The 15,554-nt window shown below is 43.8% G+C and overlaps 1 protein-coding gene across 3 annotated transcripts in view; it reads right to left on the bottom strand.

Moving 5' to 3' along the window:
* The window catches only part of MCTP2 (multiple C2 and transmembrane domain containing 2), a 765,697-nt gene that overhangs the window by 359,455 nt on the left and 390,688 nt on the right, over window positions 1–15,554 (bottom strand). For all 3 annotated transcript variants that reach the window (XM_085644499.1, XM_085644501.1, XM_085644500.1), the window contains exon 5: window positions 12,140–12,282. In XM_085644499.1, the coding sequence (XP_085500625.1) occupies window positions 12,140–12,282 (143 nt within the window). The remainder of the gene's footprint in view (window positions 1–12,139; window positions 12,283–15,554) is intronic.

Below are 15,554 nucleotides of genomic sequence, written 5' to 3'. Positions count from 1 at the left end.
TACTTTATCTAGGTTAGCCCTACATATCCTGTAGCTAGGTCTATGCTAGAGGACTCTGTTTAGGGGAGACAGGTATTACTGGCCAGAGTCTGGGTGGATGGGGACGTTTGTCTCTAGTGTGCTAGAGCCTATCCTACTATGGCTCTGTAAAATGGTTCAAGTTTCTTCATTTGACACAAGGGGTTGCAGAGGCTCAGAACTCAATAGTCAACCAGCAGACACAAAAACATACTATCCAGCCCAGTGCTTATCTTAGAAAGCGAGAAAGTACTTTAATAGCACAGCTAAAAGAAATACTAAACACAGCAGTGGAGTTCAGCTACAGGGTTCTTGAACACTATGGGCTTAAACCAATTCAGTTACACACCGATACAGTTCAGACACCCACCACATGGGCCTACTACATTAGCGGCAGGTCCCACTCAGTTACAGTGGCCTAACACCATAGCGGCAGCTCCCACCTTTCTAAAGTTACCTAGCAGTACAGGATAATTTAGGGTGAGAATCAGCTCATGTTTATCTGTCTGTGCAAGCATGGCTCTGGGCTGTAATTAGTATGGTGCACCCTTCACAGTCACACAGGTGGCATCTCTGTCAGTTGCAGCAGAGTCAGAGTGACAGCTCTTGCTTTTTGGGTCTTCTATGTGAAGAAAATAGCACAACAGACTGGTTCAGTGGTCATTTGTCTTCGTCAGTTAGGGCCTCCATGCCATTGGGGAGTCTCTTTGCTATGGCAGTGATATCTTAGTCCACAGCCCACTAGCAGTGGCAGAACAGGTGCCATGGGTCACAGCAGAGGTGTAGGAAGGCATGCTGGCACTTAGGAGTTGTTGTCACTCATGAAATACACCACAAGGACCATGCATGAAGAGCAGGTGACCAATCCCAGCTCGGGGCAGCACCGGCTACACTCCTAAACACAAGTTGGCTTCTCTTGGGTGTTTTATGTCCTGGGAACATGGCTAAGCACACAAAGTGCTTATTTGGGGGGGCACATATGCTTCTAGGCACTAGCCACACCCACAGCTTCTCCAGCAGGGTGTACAGACTTCAAGTGAAGTCCTCTCACCTCTGGCAGGCTGGCTATCATGCAGACACCAGCCCTGGAATACAGTAGCTCTGTACAACACCCCATCCTTGGTCAAGGAGAACATGGAACTGGAACATGTGATGATGCGGATTCCACCTTTAGACTTATTTTCAGGGCAGAGGATACACTGCCTAAAATCCTGGCATGGGGTGGTCCCTTTAAAATGACATTTTCTGGCTTTGTGCCTTGGAGAAAGGTGGTATGGACACGGCCTTGCTCGAAGGAGATGACCGTAATAGTGGGTAGTGATGATGCTGAACCCAAGCAGAAATATCACTAAACTTCGTCACAAAGAAGCTTCATTACTCTAAACCTGGCTGTTATTTGCCTTTCTGAAGTAGCATTCAAAGAAAGAAAACAGGGCAGGTTCTGCCCAGAAACTTTAGCAACATAATATGCTGATTCTCCTCTACTCTTCCATTCACTAAATTGCAGTGCTCAGGAAGGAATAATCAGCAATCCCCTGCTAAAAGGTCCTCAAAGAATTTTCAAGTGTATCCCTGTCTGGGTCTCACTCCTTCAGTTCTAGAAACACAGGAAATACACTTCCACTGTCTGGGGCAGCTGTATCCCGTTCTCCATCTCCTGACATGTGAGCCAGGGGCTATCCAAATAGATATACCTCCAAAAGAGCAGTAATGGCCTTAAGGGGTCACACTGGTATTAGTTATTCAAAAGTATTAAAATAGCACTCACTCTCATATGGTTCCACTGCCCTGGAACCATAAAACATAGACTGAAGATAAGTCACATAATGGAGCACAAAGAAAAGTCCAAGAGGCTTCCTGAAAGATCATCAAATATCCATTAAAGTCCATCAAACAAAAGAATTCTTCATTGAGTCTAACAAAGCAGGTGCCATAATGTGATATCCAAAAATAATGTTATTCTTCAAAAAATTGCAATCTAGCCCAGCTAATACGTTTCGTCCTGATATGGACTTCTTCAGGGTTTTGAATGATCTTTATCTTCCTACTGGACAATAGTGTACCAGAAGAGTAAAATGGTTCAATAGTGTTTTAGCCCCAAGTGAGTGCTGCAAAGTTAAGCAGTAGAGCACGCCGCAGCACAAGCACAAAACGTCCTCATCTTTCAGTAAACCTCGTAGACTCTTTTTTGTGCTCCCTTATATGTCTTATGTTTAGGCAATCCAAACAGGTCCTACTCAGTCCAGCAATCAGACACTCAATACAACTTTGATTCTTGCTACCACCCACATCATACATACACACATACATACTCGATACATGGGATGTTAGCCAAGTATATGGGTGTTGTATCTAAGCAGAACTTCACACGAATGAGGAGAGTAGGCTGCATTCCCACAAAACAGAGAAAAGCTCTGCTCAGTATTATCAGCTCTGCTCAGTATTACCAATCAACAAAATAAACAATATGCTGCCAATCCCGCTTCATGTCAACAACCCAGGATAACAGTACCATACCATGTCAGTGAAGAGGGCCTGCACTGTGTGCCCCTTCCATTTCGCTTGCATTCACCATGGACAGCGCTGGCCTCAGTGCACATGTTTGACTAAAGTGACAGCTGCGACAACAAAAGTCAGGATACCAGTTTCACTTGCAGTTGTGTCACTCAGTGCAAGGCACATGCTTATTTGTCATTCAGGGGGCATTTCTCTCCCAAAATGTTCCACTGATATATACAAAATGAAAATGTTCCCACTAGCTGGCAACTCTTTACGGACTAAATCAAAACTGGATAAGCTCTTATTAGTCCCGACCAAATTGAGAGACCTTAATTTAGTTCACTGATGGTTGATTGGGGGATCTCCATCCATTAAGAGAAATATGAAATGTTGCGAGCAATGGACATTTATATGGCATTTTAACAAAAAATGCTCACTTGGGGGTGGGGAGAATCTCCGATTTCATATCCTACTAGGGGAGATAAGCTGATAAGGATGAAAATTGTATTAAATATTATTCCCTGCTTATTAAAAGATACAGTTTTCGTTGTGTGACATTTTAACTGAATGAGAAGTTGAATACAAAAAAGAAAACATTAAGCACATAAAGTAACTCATTCCAAATTGTGTTCATAAAAATGAAGGCTCCATGATTGCACATTAAGAAGGCAAGACCATCACAAAGAATTTGTCCCAGATTTAAACAAGCATTGAAAATGCAATAGGTCTCGCCTTTGATTAAGTTAAAGCCATTTGCTTTGCTAATGGTATTGTATAGCTAAGCAAATGGCTTTAACTTAATAAAAGGCGAGACCTATTGCATTTTTAATGCTTGTTTCCTCTCCAGCGCTGAGAGTCAAACGAGCTGTGGTGTGATTAATACACATTCTACCTCTGTTCTACACACTTAAGAATACCAATTTAATTAGTATGCCATGCTTTGTGCTGGCATGGCCTCATACTATGGCTATGAGCAGACTAGAATCTGTCACAGGGACATACAGTGCTTCCAGTTATAGGTTTTCATTTAACAACCTGGAGGCGTCTGGGAGTTGTAGTCTTGTTGCATTTCAGTGAAGGCAATATGACCAATGCTCTTCATGCTTTGTCAAAGAGCACAGCTCTGCAGAACTGGACGCCTGGTGCAGCAAATAACGTGGCCTTCTCTGGGAGCCCTGCAGCTATAGGTGCCATATAGCAACCTACAGGATACCAGTTAAAGTAAACTGAGCGAGTTGGTATTTTTTTTTTTTATTAAATGCTTGTTGATGTGCTGAGGGAGTGACGTCAGACGCCTTCTCCCAGTGCACAGCCAAAATGTATATTTCAAAGGCAGCGTATTAATACAAGCATTGGAATAGCCAATGGGTCTCGCCTTTGGTATAAGTATTTAGTTATGCAGTACAATATCCTTGGTGCAACAACATCAACTGTTGCATGGCTAAACACTTATAAGGTCCCAAAGGCGAGACCTATTGGCTATGCCAATGCTTGTTTGTATTTTTCTCCAGCAATACACTCTCGCTTTCTTCCATCCTCACTGCGGTATATATGAAATCTTACTGGCTCACAGCCCTTTTCCCCTCTTGCACTCTCACACCCTCTATCTCTTTCTTCTAACCTCCTTAAAACAGTCTTTCTCTTATGCCTTCCCCTTCCTCCTCCACTATTCCCTACTTTATCGCATCTAAAATATAGAGCTAAATGCTGATTTTCTATTTCACAAGAATTTGCTTTTTTTTTTTTAAATTACCAAAGTAAAAGCTAAAGTGCAATTGCTACAGAGGTCTCGCATTTGCGAGAATTTGAGCTACAGGCATTGTAAATGACAATGCCTTTTATTTATGTGTTTACAAAACCTGCAAGTGGTGCTTACATAGTGCTTGCAGGTTTTGTAAACACTAAATAAAAGGCATTGTCATTTACAATGCTAATAGCTCCAACTCTCGCAAATGCGAGACCTATTGCATTGCAAATGCTTGTCTACGCTTGGCATCGGAATGATTGGATTTCATATTTGTATTGGACACAGTGTTCTGTTCCAATTGAGCTCGAGAAAGAAGTGAACACTTAGCTGTTAAAAGAGAGATCGGAGGAGAGGTATCCGTCCAGAGGCAGATTTCACAATGTGGATAGGAAAATCTGGGCACGAGTCCCAGTTTTCTCACGAGACCAAAATATGTGTGGTCTTGGGCAAATCATTTAACTTCACACTGCCTCATTTTCGCCCAATGACCAGTTTGAGAACACCTGGAAACTGATTGTTTTTGAAAGAGTGCTATACAATAACGCCACAACTGCACAGTGTAAAAAATAATACGAGTGCTTCCTGTATAACAATACCATTAACCGTATATAGCGCACACAGCAAAACTGATAACTTTAAAGGCCACCTGATGAGAATGTCGACAGCGCAAAGAGGTATACAACAATGCTTCTAAGCATAGCAAAGATTATTTTCAAATAACATCATACATACTCAATTTGTATGGACGGTCTGTTGCATGACTAGACTATTTATTTTAGCGAGACCTCCGAGCTCTTCCGTCTCTGTCAGTCCATGTTCATTCCGCATTTTGTATTTATTGAAACATGGCGCCTCTTCTTGAGTTTTCGCTGACAGGTCGGCTGGTTCTGCTTACTCAGAAGTCAGGATTTGGCTTTTCGTCGAGTCAAGATATGGGTTTTGTATTTTCTGACTAGGCACAAACATTGGCTGGTTTCACACAGTCACAAGTCGGATTTCGTTTTTAGGTGCATTCCACAGACAAACACACGCAATTGGTTAAAAAAAAGTGCAGCAAGCATATAATAAACATACTGTGTCACACCGCCGGTAAGAGATCCAATCCCGCAGGGCATGGATAAAAGGAGACAGGGTGGCAACAATCAGGGAGTGACATGCCTTCAGTGCAATCATTGCACTGCCTTTGGCATAATTCGTGACGCAAAACGACACGCACAAATCAAAACTTAAGGCGGAGCTGGGACGAGGCTTCTGGAATCCTATTGATTCCAAAAAGCCTCTGCATGGCAGAGCAGCGCATGCGCTGCTTTCGCCAGGCCGAGACCTAAAAAGGCCGGGTTAGGAGTGAGAATGTAACCGCTAGAACGGTATGCAAATGAGGATTCCGAGTTAACAGGCAAAAATTAAAGCTCAATATACCTGGCTAACTCCTAGCACGACGAAGGTGGCAGAGAGGCAGACTTGACTTTAAGCCCTTTCATTTTCAATTGAAGACTCTCTGGGCCCTGCGTTTGTTTCTCGTAGTTTGACCCTTTGCACACCCACCAGGTCTCCTCGGTCAGCTGCCCTCTTGCTTATTAAAGTTCTGCCCCGACCCCTAGAGTTAAACACGTTAGTAGTGGTGGGCAGCTTTTCACATGTGAGGACCTCTCGAATGACTTTCCCTTGAACAATGCCACCTCTCCAATGGGTTCACCACGCCACTGAGAACCGTTTATGGAGTACTCTCCACACCGAAATGTCGTACTTGTACTGTGGTCTGATTGACAAGTGAACTAGATGAACACGATGCCTATTGGATGAACAGTGGTCCACTTTATTTGCAAAGCCCTGATGAAGTCAGAGATGTAAGAACATTGTTTTCTGACGAAACACATGTTGGCTTGATTTGAAGGCTACATTTGAAGAGGAGAACATTTGAAATTGAAATTGAAGAAATTTGAAGAAAATAAATCAATGTGAATACTTACCGGAACTGGACATTTCTTTTCCTCACACGTTGGTGCTCGGGAAACTGTGTTGGCCACCTCTCCCATGGGTATGCTTTATAAGATCTACCTGTTTTGCGATTTTGTTTGCCACAATCTGTTTCCCTCTCTGAGTTCAAAGTGTCAAGAAGCCTCTTTCGGTGAATGCATATACACTTTCTTCAAATAGGGTTATTTGAAAAACAGATTGTAATTTGTGATCGAGGGTCTCCTCTAATTAAATGTAAGACAATGCATTGAGCAAACAAGATCTGTCTTCAACGCTTAGGGTAAATTTGGACGAAAGTGATAATGCCGGTTTTAAACAGAAAGAAAATACGATTTTTTTTCATCCATCTTCTGTAGAATCCGTATTTAGACCTCGAAAATAACTTTCACTTACTGTTAGTGAAAAAGTCAGAACTATGGAAGATCTCCAATCTGCTGGAAATGTTAGGTCTGGCGATATAATAAAAACACTGAGACGCTCGTGCACTCCAGACACAGATGTTGTGGCACTTAATTCTTGTAACTGGAAGCTCTGAGTTCCATTAGCTAAAACATTCTTCATAATACAAATCGGATTTGTGCCTGTCACCATGGAGTCAGAGGTAATATTTTCTGTAAACTCGGAAAGCTTAAGCATGTCCGGTGGAAAAAGGGCAAATCATTTCGTGAAGCATTTGTTTCCTTTTAACATCAAGGGAACAGATGCTGCCACCCATACTACCGCATGCAACTGTGTCATATCACAGAATAGTTATAAAAAGAAACCCAAACAAGTGAAAAAACAAATAGCAATGTGCATATTTACGAATAATAGAAACTTAATTTAATAAAAATGTTGTTCATTGTTTAATGTCTGAGATTTTACAAGCAAACTTCCCTACGCCATCGCCATTTACCATTTCCAGCCTCCTTTTCCTAGGTTTTGCTGTCTCGTGGCTAGCCCTACCCTCTTGGGCAAGTAATATGTGTGTCTATGTAGTTTTTGACTGGTCCCTTTCCTTCGCCTCTTACATGTTTATTCTTTTACCATGACCACCCATAAAACAGTATGCAAAATAAGCTGGACATACTTCTCACGATTGGTCTTCAGGCACGCGGCACTGTACACCAGTGAGACCTCTAAAGAGGAACACAATACGGTCCAGTGCCGCCTTTAAAACTAGCACCAATACTTTCCGCATAATTCCACAGACATGTCATCGATATTACAGATAAAGAGGCAACACTAATGTGCTGTCTGAAGATTAAATCTGGAGGCGACAAGGAACATTTTAAGTATTCCCTGTAGTTAGGAGGATTCCTGGAATCTCCTACTTCACAAAGCCCTAGGAAGTCTCCTGAACGTTATGTGGCCGAGGGAGAGTTGCTTCAGCTTTGACCATCCCTGCAGCCGGATGTCCCACCCAACATGACAGCTGGGACACACAATGGCTGCATCTTGGCCAAGTCATCTTTGCCCGACTTCTTGCAGTCTGGGAAGGACATAAGCATTGGCAAATCCAATAGGTCTCATCTTTGCGATCTCTTGGCAAATAAGCACCACCTATGGCTTAACTGTATATAACATTGAAAATGCTTCCGTTCTGACATGATGAGACTGTGAAAGTACTATAATGAGTTTCTTTGAAGTTACCTCAAAGGCAATGAAGAGTGGTACAACTGCAGAGTTAACATGTGTTTTTAACTCTGAGGGTAATGGCAAAAACGGAGAGTCCGACAGGGACCCGTCTCAGCACCTGCTTTTTAGAATTGCGGGGCTGAGCACGGCAGGACCCGGCCCACTTAAAGGCCTGGTTACGCCTCTGTTGTGATCCAGAAGCAAAAGCTCAACCTTTACAGTATTCAAAACACGTGCAAAGCTCCTATATGACAAGGATTTTGTTCATGAAGCTTTCAGGCTCCTTTGTGAGATTTTGTAAAACGTATTTTGAATGATTAAAAAGTGTGCCCTTGTAAATGTGCTGAAGTGAAACGGAACCAAGAACGAGGACTGGAACAAGGAAAGGGCGGTGTGAAAAACTCATGCTCACCACCGCACAGCATATTTCTCTCTCAGGCAGCGTAGAGTCATTGCCGGCGGCCTCAGGCAACCTAGCCTAGCAAACATTTTACTTGCCTTCAAACAGTGCCAGGTCTCAAGGATGCAGCCAGTATTGATGTATCTTTCACACTCAGCACGACGACTACAGTGGGGTGACCGGTACCAGAGATATACGGCAATCGGGCTGTTGAGATGAAAGTTTTCAGAGAGGGCATAGCCAACTAAGTAAGTCACGCTCAGCAGCGCAGACACATACATCTGTGTTTAAATCGAGGCTGGCTTGAAGAGAATCTGACCCCTCCCGACTCGCTTGCCCTCTGTCCCTACTGCTGCTCAGTGGATTTTACTGTACACAGCACATCTCATGCGCTGTTGCATCTAGTAGGTCACATATTTAATTTCTAACATGCCGACTGTCGATGTTGAAACAAGCACTGCCAGAGGCAGGGCAGAGAGCGCACGCCAGCCGTGAGGGGGCAAAGAGACCGACACCTGTAGAAAGGCAGGATTGTCCAAATTGGAAGGGAGCGATCCAGTGTCTGTGGCAAATTAAACATTAAAAAAAACATAAAATTCGCTCTGCGAGCGCCTTTGTTGCACAGAAGCCGGCCGAGATGTCCAGCCGTGCCGGCAGTGAAAATAAGAACACATATAGTCGAAACCTGAAAAAAGCTACACAAAAACGCATTTACCGTTTGCAGGAGCAGGAGGGGAAAGTAACAAAATTAATGTAGCCCCAAAAGGAACACATAACCACCTACAGTGCAAGGAAACTTTAGTTGGCTGGTGCTCCTGATGAAAAAAAACTAGAGTGATGTATTGGAATGCCAACCAACGAGGAGCCAGCAAAGACGAGCGATGGACGAGTCAACCTATGGTAAGTAGCAGGCAGGATTTCACCACTCATAGTAATTACAGGAGGTCTTGCAGACAGCGCATGCGCTGACGCTCGACCTAAAAAGAAAAAAGCCTTTGACATGGCAGTAACTGCTACTAATCAGTATTCCAACCATTGTGTAGATGATTAACAATTTTTTGGGTCCTGACGAATTGTCAATTGATCACTTTGTGACCGATCAGGCAAGAAACATGTTGGTCTTTGATTTGGTAGAGCGACCAGAGAACATTGTCTCTTAGGTTAGCGATTATAGTTTTTAACTACACAGGCAGACTCACTTATTAAAACTTGCTTTAGAGTACCACGTAGTCTATTTTAACTACACCACCCTACGCACTTTGCACATCATCACATTCATCTTCACCTCACAGCCCTACACCCTCACTTCACATCTCCGCTAAAGAGCCCCTTTATGGGTGCTCGTCAGGCATTGCAGCGCCGGCCCGACGAAGAGCAAGCGCAATGATGAAGCATGACACTCAATTGAGTGTGTGAGGGCCCCAGTTCCAAAAGGAGTGGGCTCCTGTCCTATCCTGTGGATATTATATCGACCAGCCTCCTATACTCTTCATTAGACTCTGTTTGAAGAAAATTCATACCTTTTTGAAACAATTGATACTTATAAGGGGCTCATGCTGGACCTATAAGCGTCCCTGGTCCCCTTGCCTTTGATGATAGTGTTTGAGTGTGGCCTTGTGGGTGGCTCTGGTGTCAGCATCATGGCTGGTTCTCCATTTTCTTTCTCGCTGTTTACAAAAGAGTTTAGATCCCCGGAGGTCGTCTGTATACCAGTTAGCTTGTTTGTTTGTTGTTCTTTGTTTGTTGCTTTTGATGAGCGCGAGGGAGTCTGCACAGTTTTTGGTCCACTCATTGAAGTTGGTTATTTCCTTGTTGAGTTTGTTGGTGATGTTGGGTTGCTCACTTTTGAGAAAGGTGAGCCAGTCTGCTTCTTTTACTTTGCTCTGGCTCCGGATGGGTAGGTTGGTGCTTGTGGGTGAACTGACTTGTGGTGCAGTGATTTGGAAGGGAATGATGGAGTGGTTGGTCCATGTGAGTGGAGGGACTGAGTTGTATGCGATCCTGTTGCTGGTGGTGAAGATTGGATCCAGGGTGTGTCCTGCGATGTGTGTAGGGCCTGTAATGAGCTGGGTGAGTCCAATGATGTCCATGCTTTTAAAGGAGGGCTCTAGAGCAGGGGTCCATTGGGTCTTCAAGGCAGAAGTTGAGGTCACCAAGTGGTATGAAGTCCTTGGAGTTAATGGTGAAGCAAACAATGGAAAAACGTAGTCCTGGTCCTAGTGGTCGATATGCGAGGGTGCCTTTAAGGGGAAAGCAGCCATCTGTTTGTATACTGAAATACATGTGTTCCATGATGTCCGTGGATTGCAAGTCCTCCTCCAGGCTTGTGAAGGCGGTTATTTTATGCGATCTTGTAGCCAGTTGAGATAGCCACAGTGATGTTGGGTGCTGACGCGGGGTCGAGTCAGGTTTCCGTGAAGAAGAGAAGGTCAGGTGATATTGCTGAGGAGATACCAGACCTCGTGGTGTGTTTGCTGAGCGAGCAAGTGTTGAGAAGCATGCTGCGAGTAGCTGTTGAGGTGCTGGTTTTGTGTGTTGTGAGGCATTTGCCCGGGTGGGAGGTAGTGTTGTTGGTGCATGGATGTGCTCCCGCAGGACAAACAGCAGTGTGTGCATGTGAAGGGACCTACCATGGGTTGTGGTGCAGTGCGGCAGCAACAAGTGGAGATGCCACCTGGGTCGAACGAGCTAAAGGTCACTGTGGTGTAGTGGTAGGTGCAGATCAGACCAGGATTCTGGTCACTGAGCACAGTCCAGGCACGTATGAGTGCAGGTGGGTTGACCTTTAGCACTCCGCAGCTGCCATTTAGTGGGTCCTGGAAGGGGGGAGCACAGGGCAGTGGACGGGATTAGCAGCATGGGAAAAGAGGTGGAAAGGAGAGCAGGTATGGAGCATGAGAAGAGGTGCGTGACGGGGAGCCGGGAGCGTGATGCAAGCACATGGGGAGAAATGGGTGGGAAGCAGAAAATGGGTATGGCTGTGGGAGCAGCAAAAAAGACAAAAGAAAAGCAGCAGAAAGGGACGAGAAGTGGCACAAAAGGTGGCAGAGAGAGGCTGAGAACAGAGGAGAAAGGCACAAGGAGTGAGAAAGCATAAAGAAAGTGGCACAAAGGCTAAAAATGGGGGAACAAAGGCACAAAGAATGAGAGCGGAGAAAGTGGCACAAGAGGCTAAAAACGGGGGCTGGGGGGAGCAAAAAAGTGGGGAAGGAGAAGAGTGAAAATGGTACTTAGAGGATAAAATATGGCTTAGAAAAAGCCTAAAAGTGAGAGAACAGAGATTAAGAGGAAGAAAGAGAGAAAGGAGAACGCGGAGGAGAAGGAGCAGCAGAGAGGCGGGTAAGCCTCGGGCACAGATCCAGGTCCGAGAGGGCCTTAACTCGTCGGAGGGCCTGTCTAGGTAAGTCCGGGGCTGGGCCTAGGCACACATCGTACTCCATGCTTTTCTCCCATTGCATTTTGACAGGTTTGACCTGCCGAAATGTAACAAATAATCCTATAATTAGCAAATGCGTTAAATACCTTAAAATTCGTAATTTGTCACAATCAGCGATACTGGAGTCCTTTGTTGGTGCCATTATTACCCAGAGCTGGGACTCCTCTGTGAGTGAAATCTCTTTACTCAAGTTCTAAAGCATAGTAAAGTACAAAATGAGGACAGGACACCTCGGGATCACTGTTTTATAAAGTTGTCACGGATCGGCAGCGCAGCAGACAATTCTTCGGGTGCATAATAATGTTCAATTGAAAAGAAACGTATTTCATTTTATGACAGAGCCTGTCCCAGATAGGAACAAAGGCAACAACACCGGCCAACGTTCAAAGTACTGCAGATGTAAGCAACGTTTCAACATATTTCATAAACGGGATAATCGCCGTACCTTAACATGGAGTTTGTGATTGAGGTTTTGAATGGGTAATACAAAGCTCTCATCCCACACTGGATTCAGGTTCTTGTAAACAACTTTACTTTTGTAAAGAGTCTTTTTGTTCAGTTTGAATTTCACATATGGGTCACTAGTTCCTGAAAGAAAAAAGGTTTAAGACTTTATAGACCTTAAACAAATTATTTCGTCTTTAAGTATTTACAAATAAATTGAAACACCTTTTGGGCCACATGCAACAGAGTGAACAGTAAATTCGCCACTAGAAAAACATGCTATGCCAGTTTTCTTTTTAGTGTGCCAATGCCTTTTTTTCTATAGCTTAGCCAATCTGCATTTTCTCTAAGAGGAAGAACAGGGTTTAAGTAACTTTTTGAAGAACAGATTTCTCAAAATGTAATAATAAACACAGACGACATTTACCAAATAAATCATGTATACACAAAGATGCCCAGTCTAAAATATTAACATTATTCAAAGGGAACCACTGAGCAAAAGCTCATGTATACAAAATAGTTTACAATATAAAAATAAAGTAGATTAACGACAAACTCTTTGGTATGCGGGAATTAGTTTACAGAGACACCGCGTCTAATGACGATGCAGCTCTAACCACCGAGGTATGCCATGGTTTGTGTTCATTTTTACGGCATGCCTAGAGAAAGCTTTAACTGCATTGCCAGCCGTAAAGTTACCCAACATGGCATAGTAAACATGAATATATACACAGTTGCACCCCTCAACATTTGGTACAGGCGCAGCAGCGAGGCTAGGGAAGCACAGCGTTTAGCGCACACACAATCAAGAAGTTTTCTAAGAGGTTGGCACCTCTGTATCCGTCTAAAGCACAGTTACTTAGGCCCGGGCTGGGCTGCTTAAAATAACAATTACTTACTAGGTAATGGCTGCTTCTCAGTACGTGGAAAATCAGTAGAAACCTAATGACCATCGGAACGCTGATGTGGAATATCACCTGAGATAGATTGGTGCCAGAGCTTGCACGGTCACTAACTCATCCACCCATACATTCCTCTCACTGAGTGAATGACCTGCTCAAAAGATCTCTCTGTGATGATGTCCCTTGTGACTTAGGTGTGTTAGACCAAATATCTTATTAATGAAAAGGACTATTTAGTGGTACAAATATTTGCATTTTAAATGGATTCAGAACTCAAGCGAGCCGTGTTTCCTTACGTTGGCCAAACTAGGCCCTAACTTTATTTTGGATTTTAAAACATCACCATGTTTTCATTCTTGCGGTCTCCACGTGCAGCAAAATGTAAACCTAAATATTATTTAATGGTATATGTATTGTGGTCCTGTCACTTTCTTTCATAATAATTTGTACTTTGTAAGATTTAGAGGAAGCATTCTTCTCAAAAGGTTGTTATTCAAGGTTGTTCCTGTTTGAAGCTCAGTGTACCCATGCATTTCATAAGACTCATTGATTGTGTGTAAGATTTGTACTATCACATCCAATGTTATTTGGGCAAAGGGGGACACATTATTGTTCATTTAAAGGGTGGTAATGGGCATTGTTGCATTTATTCTGTATTCTGCTTTGCTGAGCCTATGTATGGTTTTGATTACCTCATGCTGCCTGTTTGATTTTCGCTGTGAGTTTGCTATAATAGAGGGCTCATTCTGGAGGTGAGCCAGAGTGAGTCTTTGGAAGTTGCTTGCCCTGATACTTAGAAAGCAGACCTATACATATCTTAATCAAGACCTTAAGTCAGATTTCATGCTGCATTTTAATGAGCTTCATGCTAATTCCCTACATAGAAGTTTATTAGAACAATGACTTTGTAATGAATATTTTAATCATTTAATACAATTTCATGTTTTTTATCTTGTCCCAATAAAGTGTATTTAACTAAGAATGATATTTGAATTACTGATAATCCTTACCTACTGAGATGTACGTTTCCTTATATATTCCTCAGGTCAATAACTGCCCTAATTTTTCTGCACAGGTGCTTTATCTTTACATTACTTAATAGTAAGATAGCGTCTTCAACTGTACATTGTAAGTGACGAAAGCTTTCTAATAGTCAGGCCTGTTGCACAAGTTACTACTTGTGTAACGATCTATCTGTAAGAGAAATTAGTTACTGACAGATTCCTTACCTTAGAATATCCCCAGTCGTCAGACTGGATCTGGAAAGCTTTCGTCAGCAGTACCCCTGCGCGTCAATAGGCGTCGTCGTACGGCTCCACATGCGTCGCTGATGTCGTATTCGCCGAGATGATGTCACTGGAGATACTTAGACGCACCCACGCACGCGAACGTCAGTTCTGTACACAACTTTCTACGACAGGAACGCAGAGCCATTTAAGATACTAACCACTGGTGCATAGAAACTAGGGCCCAAAAGGATGACCTTAACCCTAGAAATCAGTTTGCAGAACGGGGAGGATGGGTGGGGCGGTAAGGAATCTATCACTAACTAATGTCTCTTACAGATATATCGTTACACAAGTAGTAACTTGTGCATCTGAAAGAGACACGTTAGTGATAGATTCCTTACCTTAGAATAGATACCCCAGCAATACCACCCCGGTGGTCGGTCTGTGAACAAGATTACACCAGAAAGTCACGGAGAACAGGACGGACAAAGAAGCCGTCTCTCCGGACCAGACTGTCAAGGCAATAATGCTTTGTAAAAGTGTGCAGCGAAGCCCACGTGGCAGCCTGACAGATGTCCTGCAGGGGGACACCACATCCCAATGCAGTAGTAGCTGATGTCGCCCTGGTAGAATGGGCATGCAGCCCCACCGGAGGTTCCTTTTTAGCCATAGAATAACAGGCCTTGATACACAAGACGACCAAGCGGGAGATAGTCCTCTTGTGAACAGCCCCGCCTTTCTTGGTGCCTGTGTAGCCAACAAAGAGCTGGTCATCCACCCGGAATGCTTGTGTGCGCTTCAGGTAAAAGGAGAGCGCACATTTTGGGTCCAGACGGTGGAGACTCTGTTCCTCTCTGGAAAGGAGCAGAGGCGGAAAGAAATTGGGCAAGGTGATAGTCTGCCCGATGTGGAAGGCAGTGACAACCTTTGGCAAGAAGGAAGGACGAGTACGAAGCACAACCTTGTCCGGATGAACCAACAGAAAAAGAGGCTTACAAGAAAGAGCCTGAAGCTCACTCACTCTCCTGGTAGAGATGATAGCCACCAGGAAGGCAGTTTTCAAAGTCAAAAGATGTAAAGGACAATTGTGAAGCGGCTCAAAGGGAGCGCACATGAGATAAGTCAATACAAGATTCAAGTCCCACTGAGGCATTATGAAAGGAACAGGAGGGAACATATGCGTAATGCCTTTTAAGAAACTCTGTAGAACAGGGGACTTGAAAAGAGAAGGCTGATCTGGAAGCCTCAGAAAGGGTGAAATGGCCGAAAGGTAGCCCTTGATAGT

The sequence above is a fragment of the Triturus cristatus genome, chromosome 3_1 (genome assembly GCF_964204655.1).
Source record: "Triturus cristatus chromosome 3_1, aTriCri1.1, whole genome shotgun sequence".
Classification (NCBI taxonomy): Eukaryota; Metazoa; Chordata; class Amphibia; order Caudata; family Salamandridae; genus Triturus; species Triturus cristatus.
The sequence above is the reverse complement of the archived record's forward strand: the minus strand, read 5'-3'. Positions and strand labels throughout refer to the sequence as shown.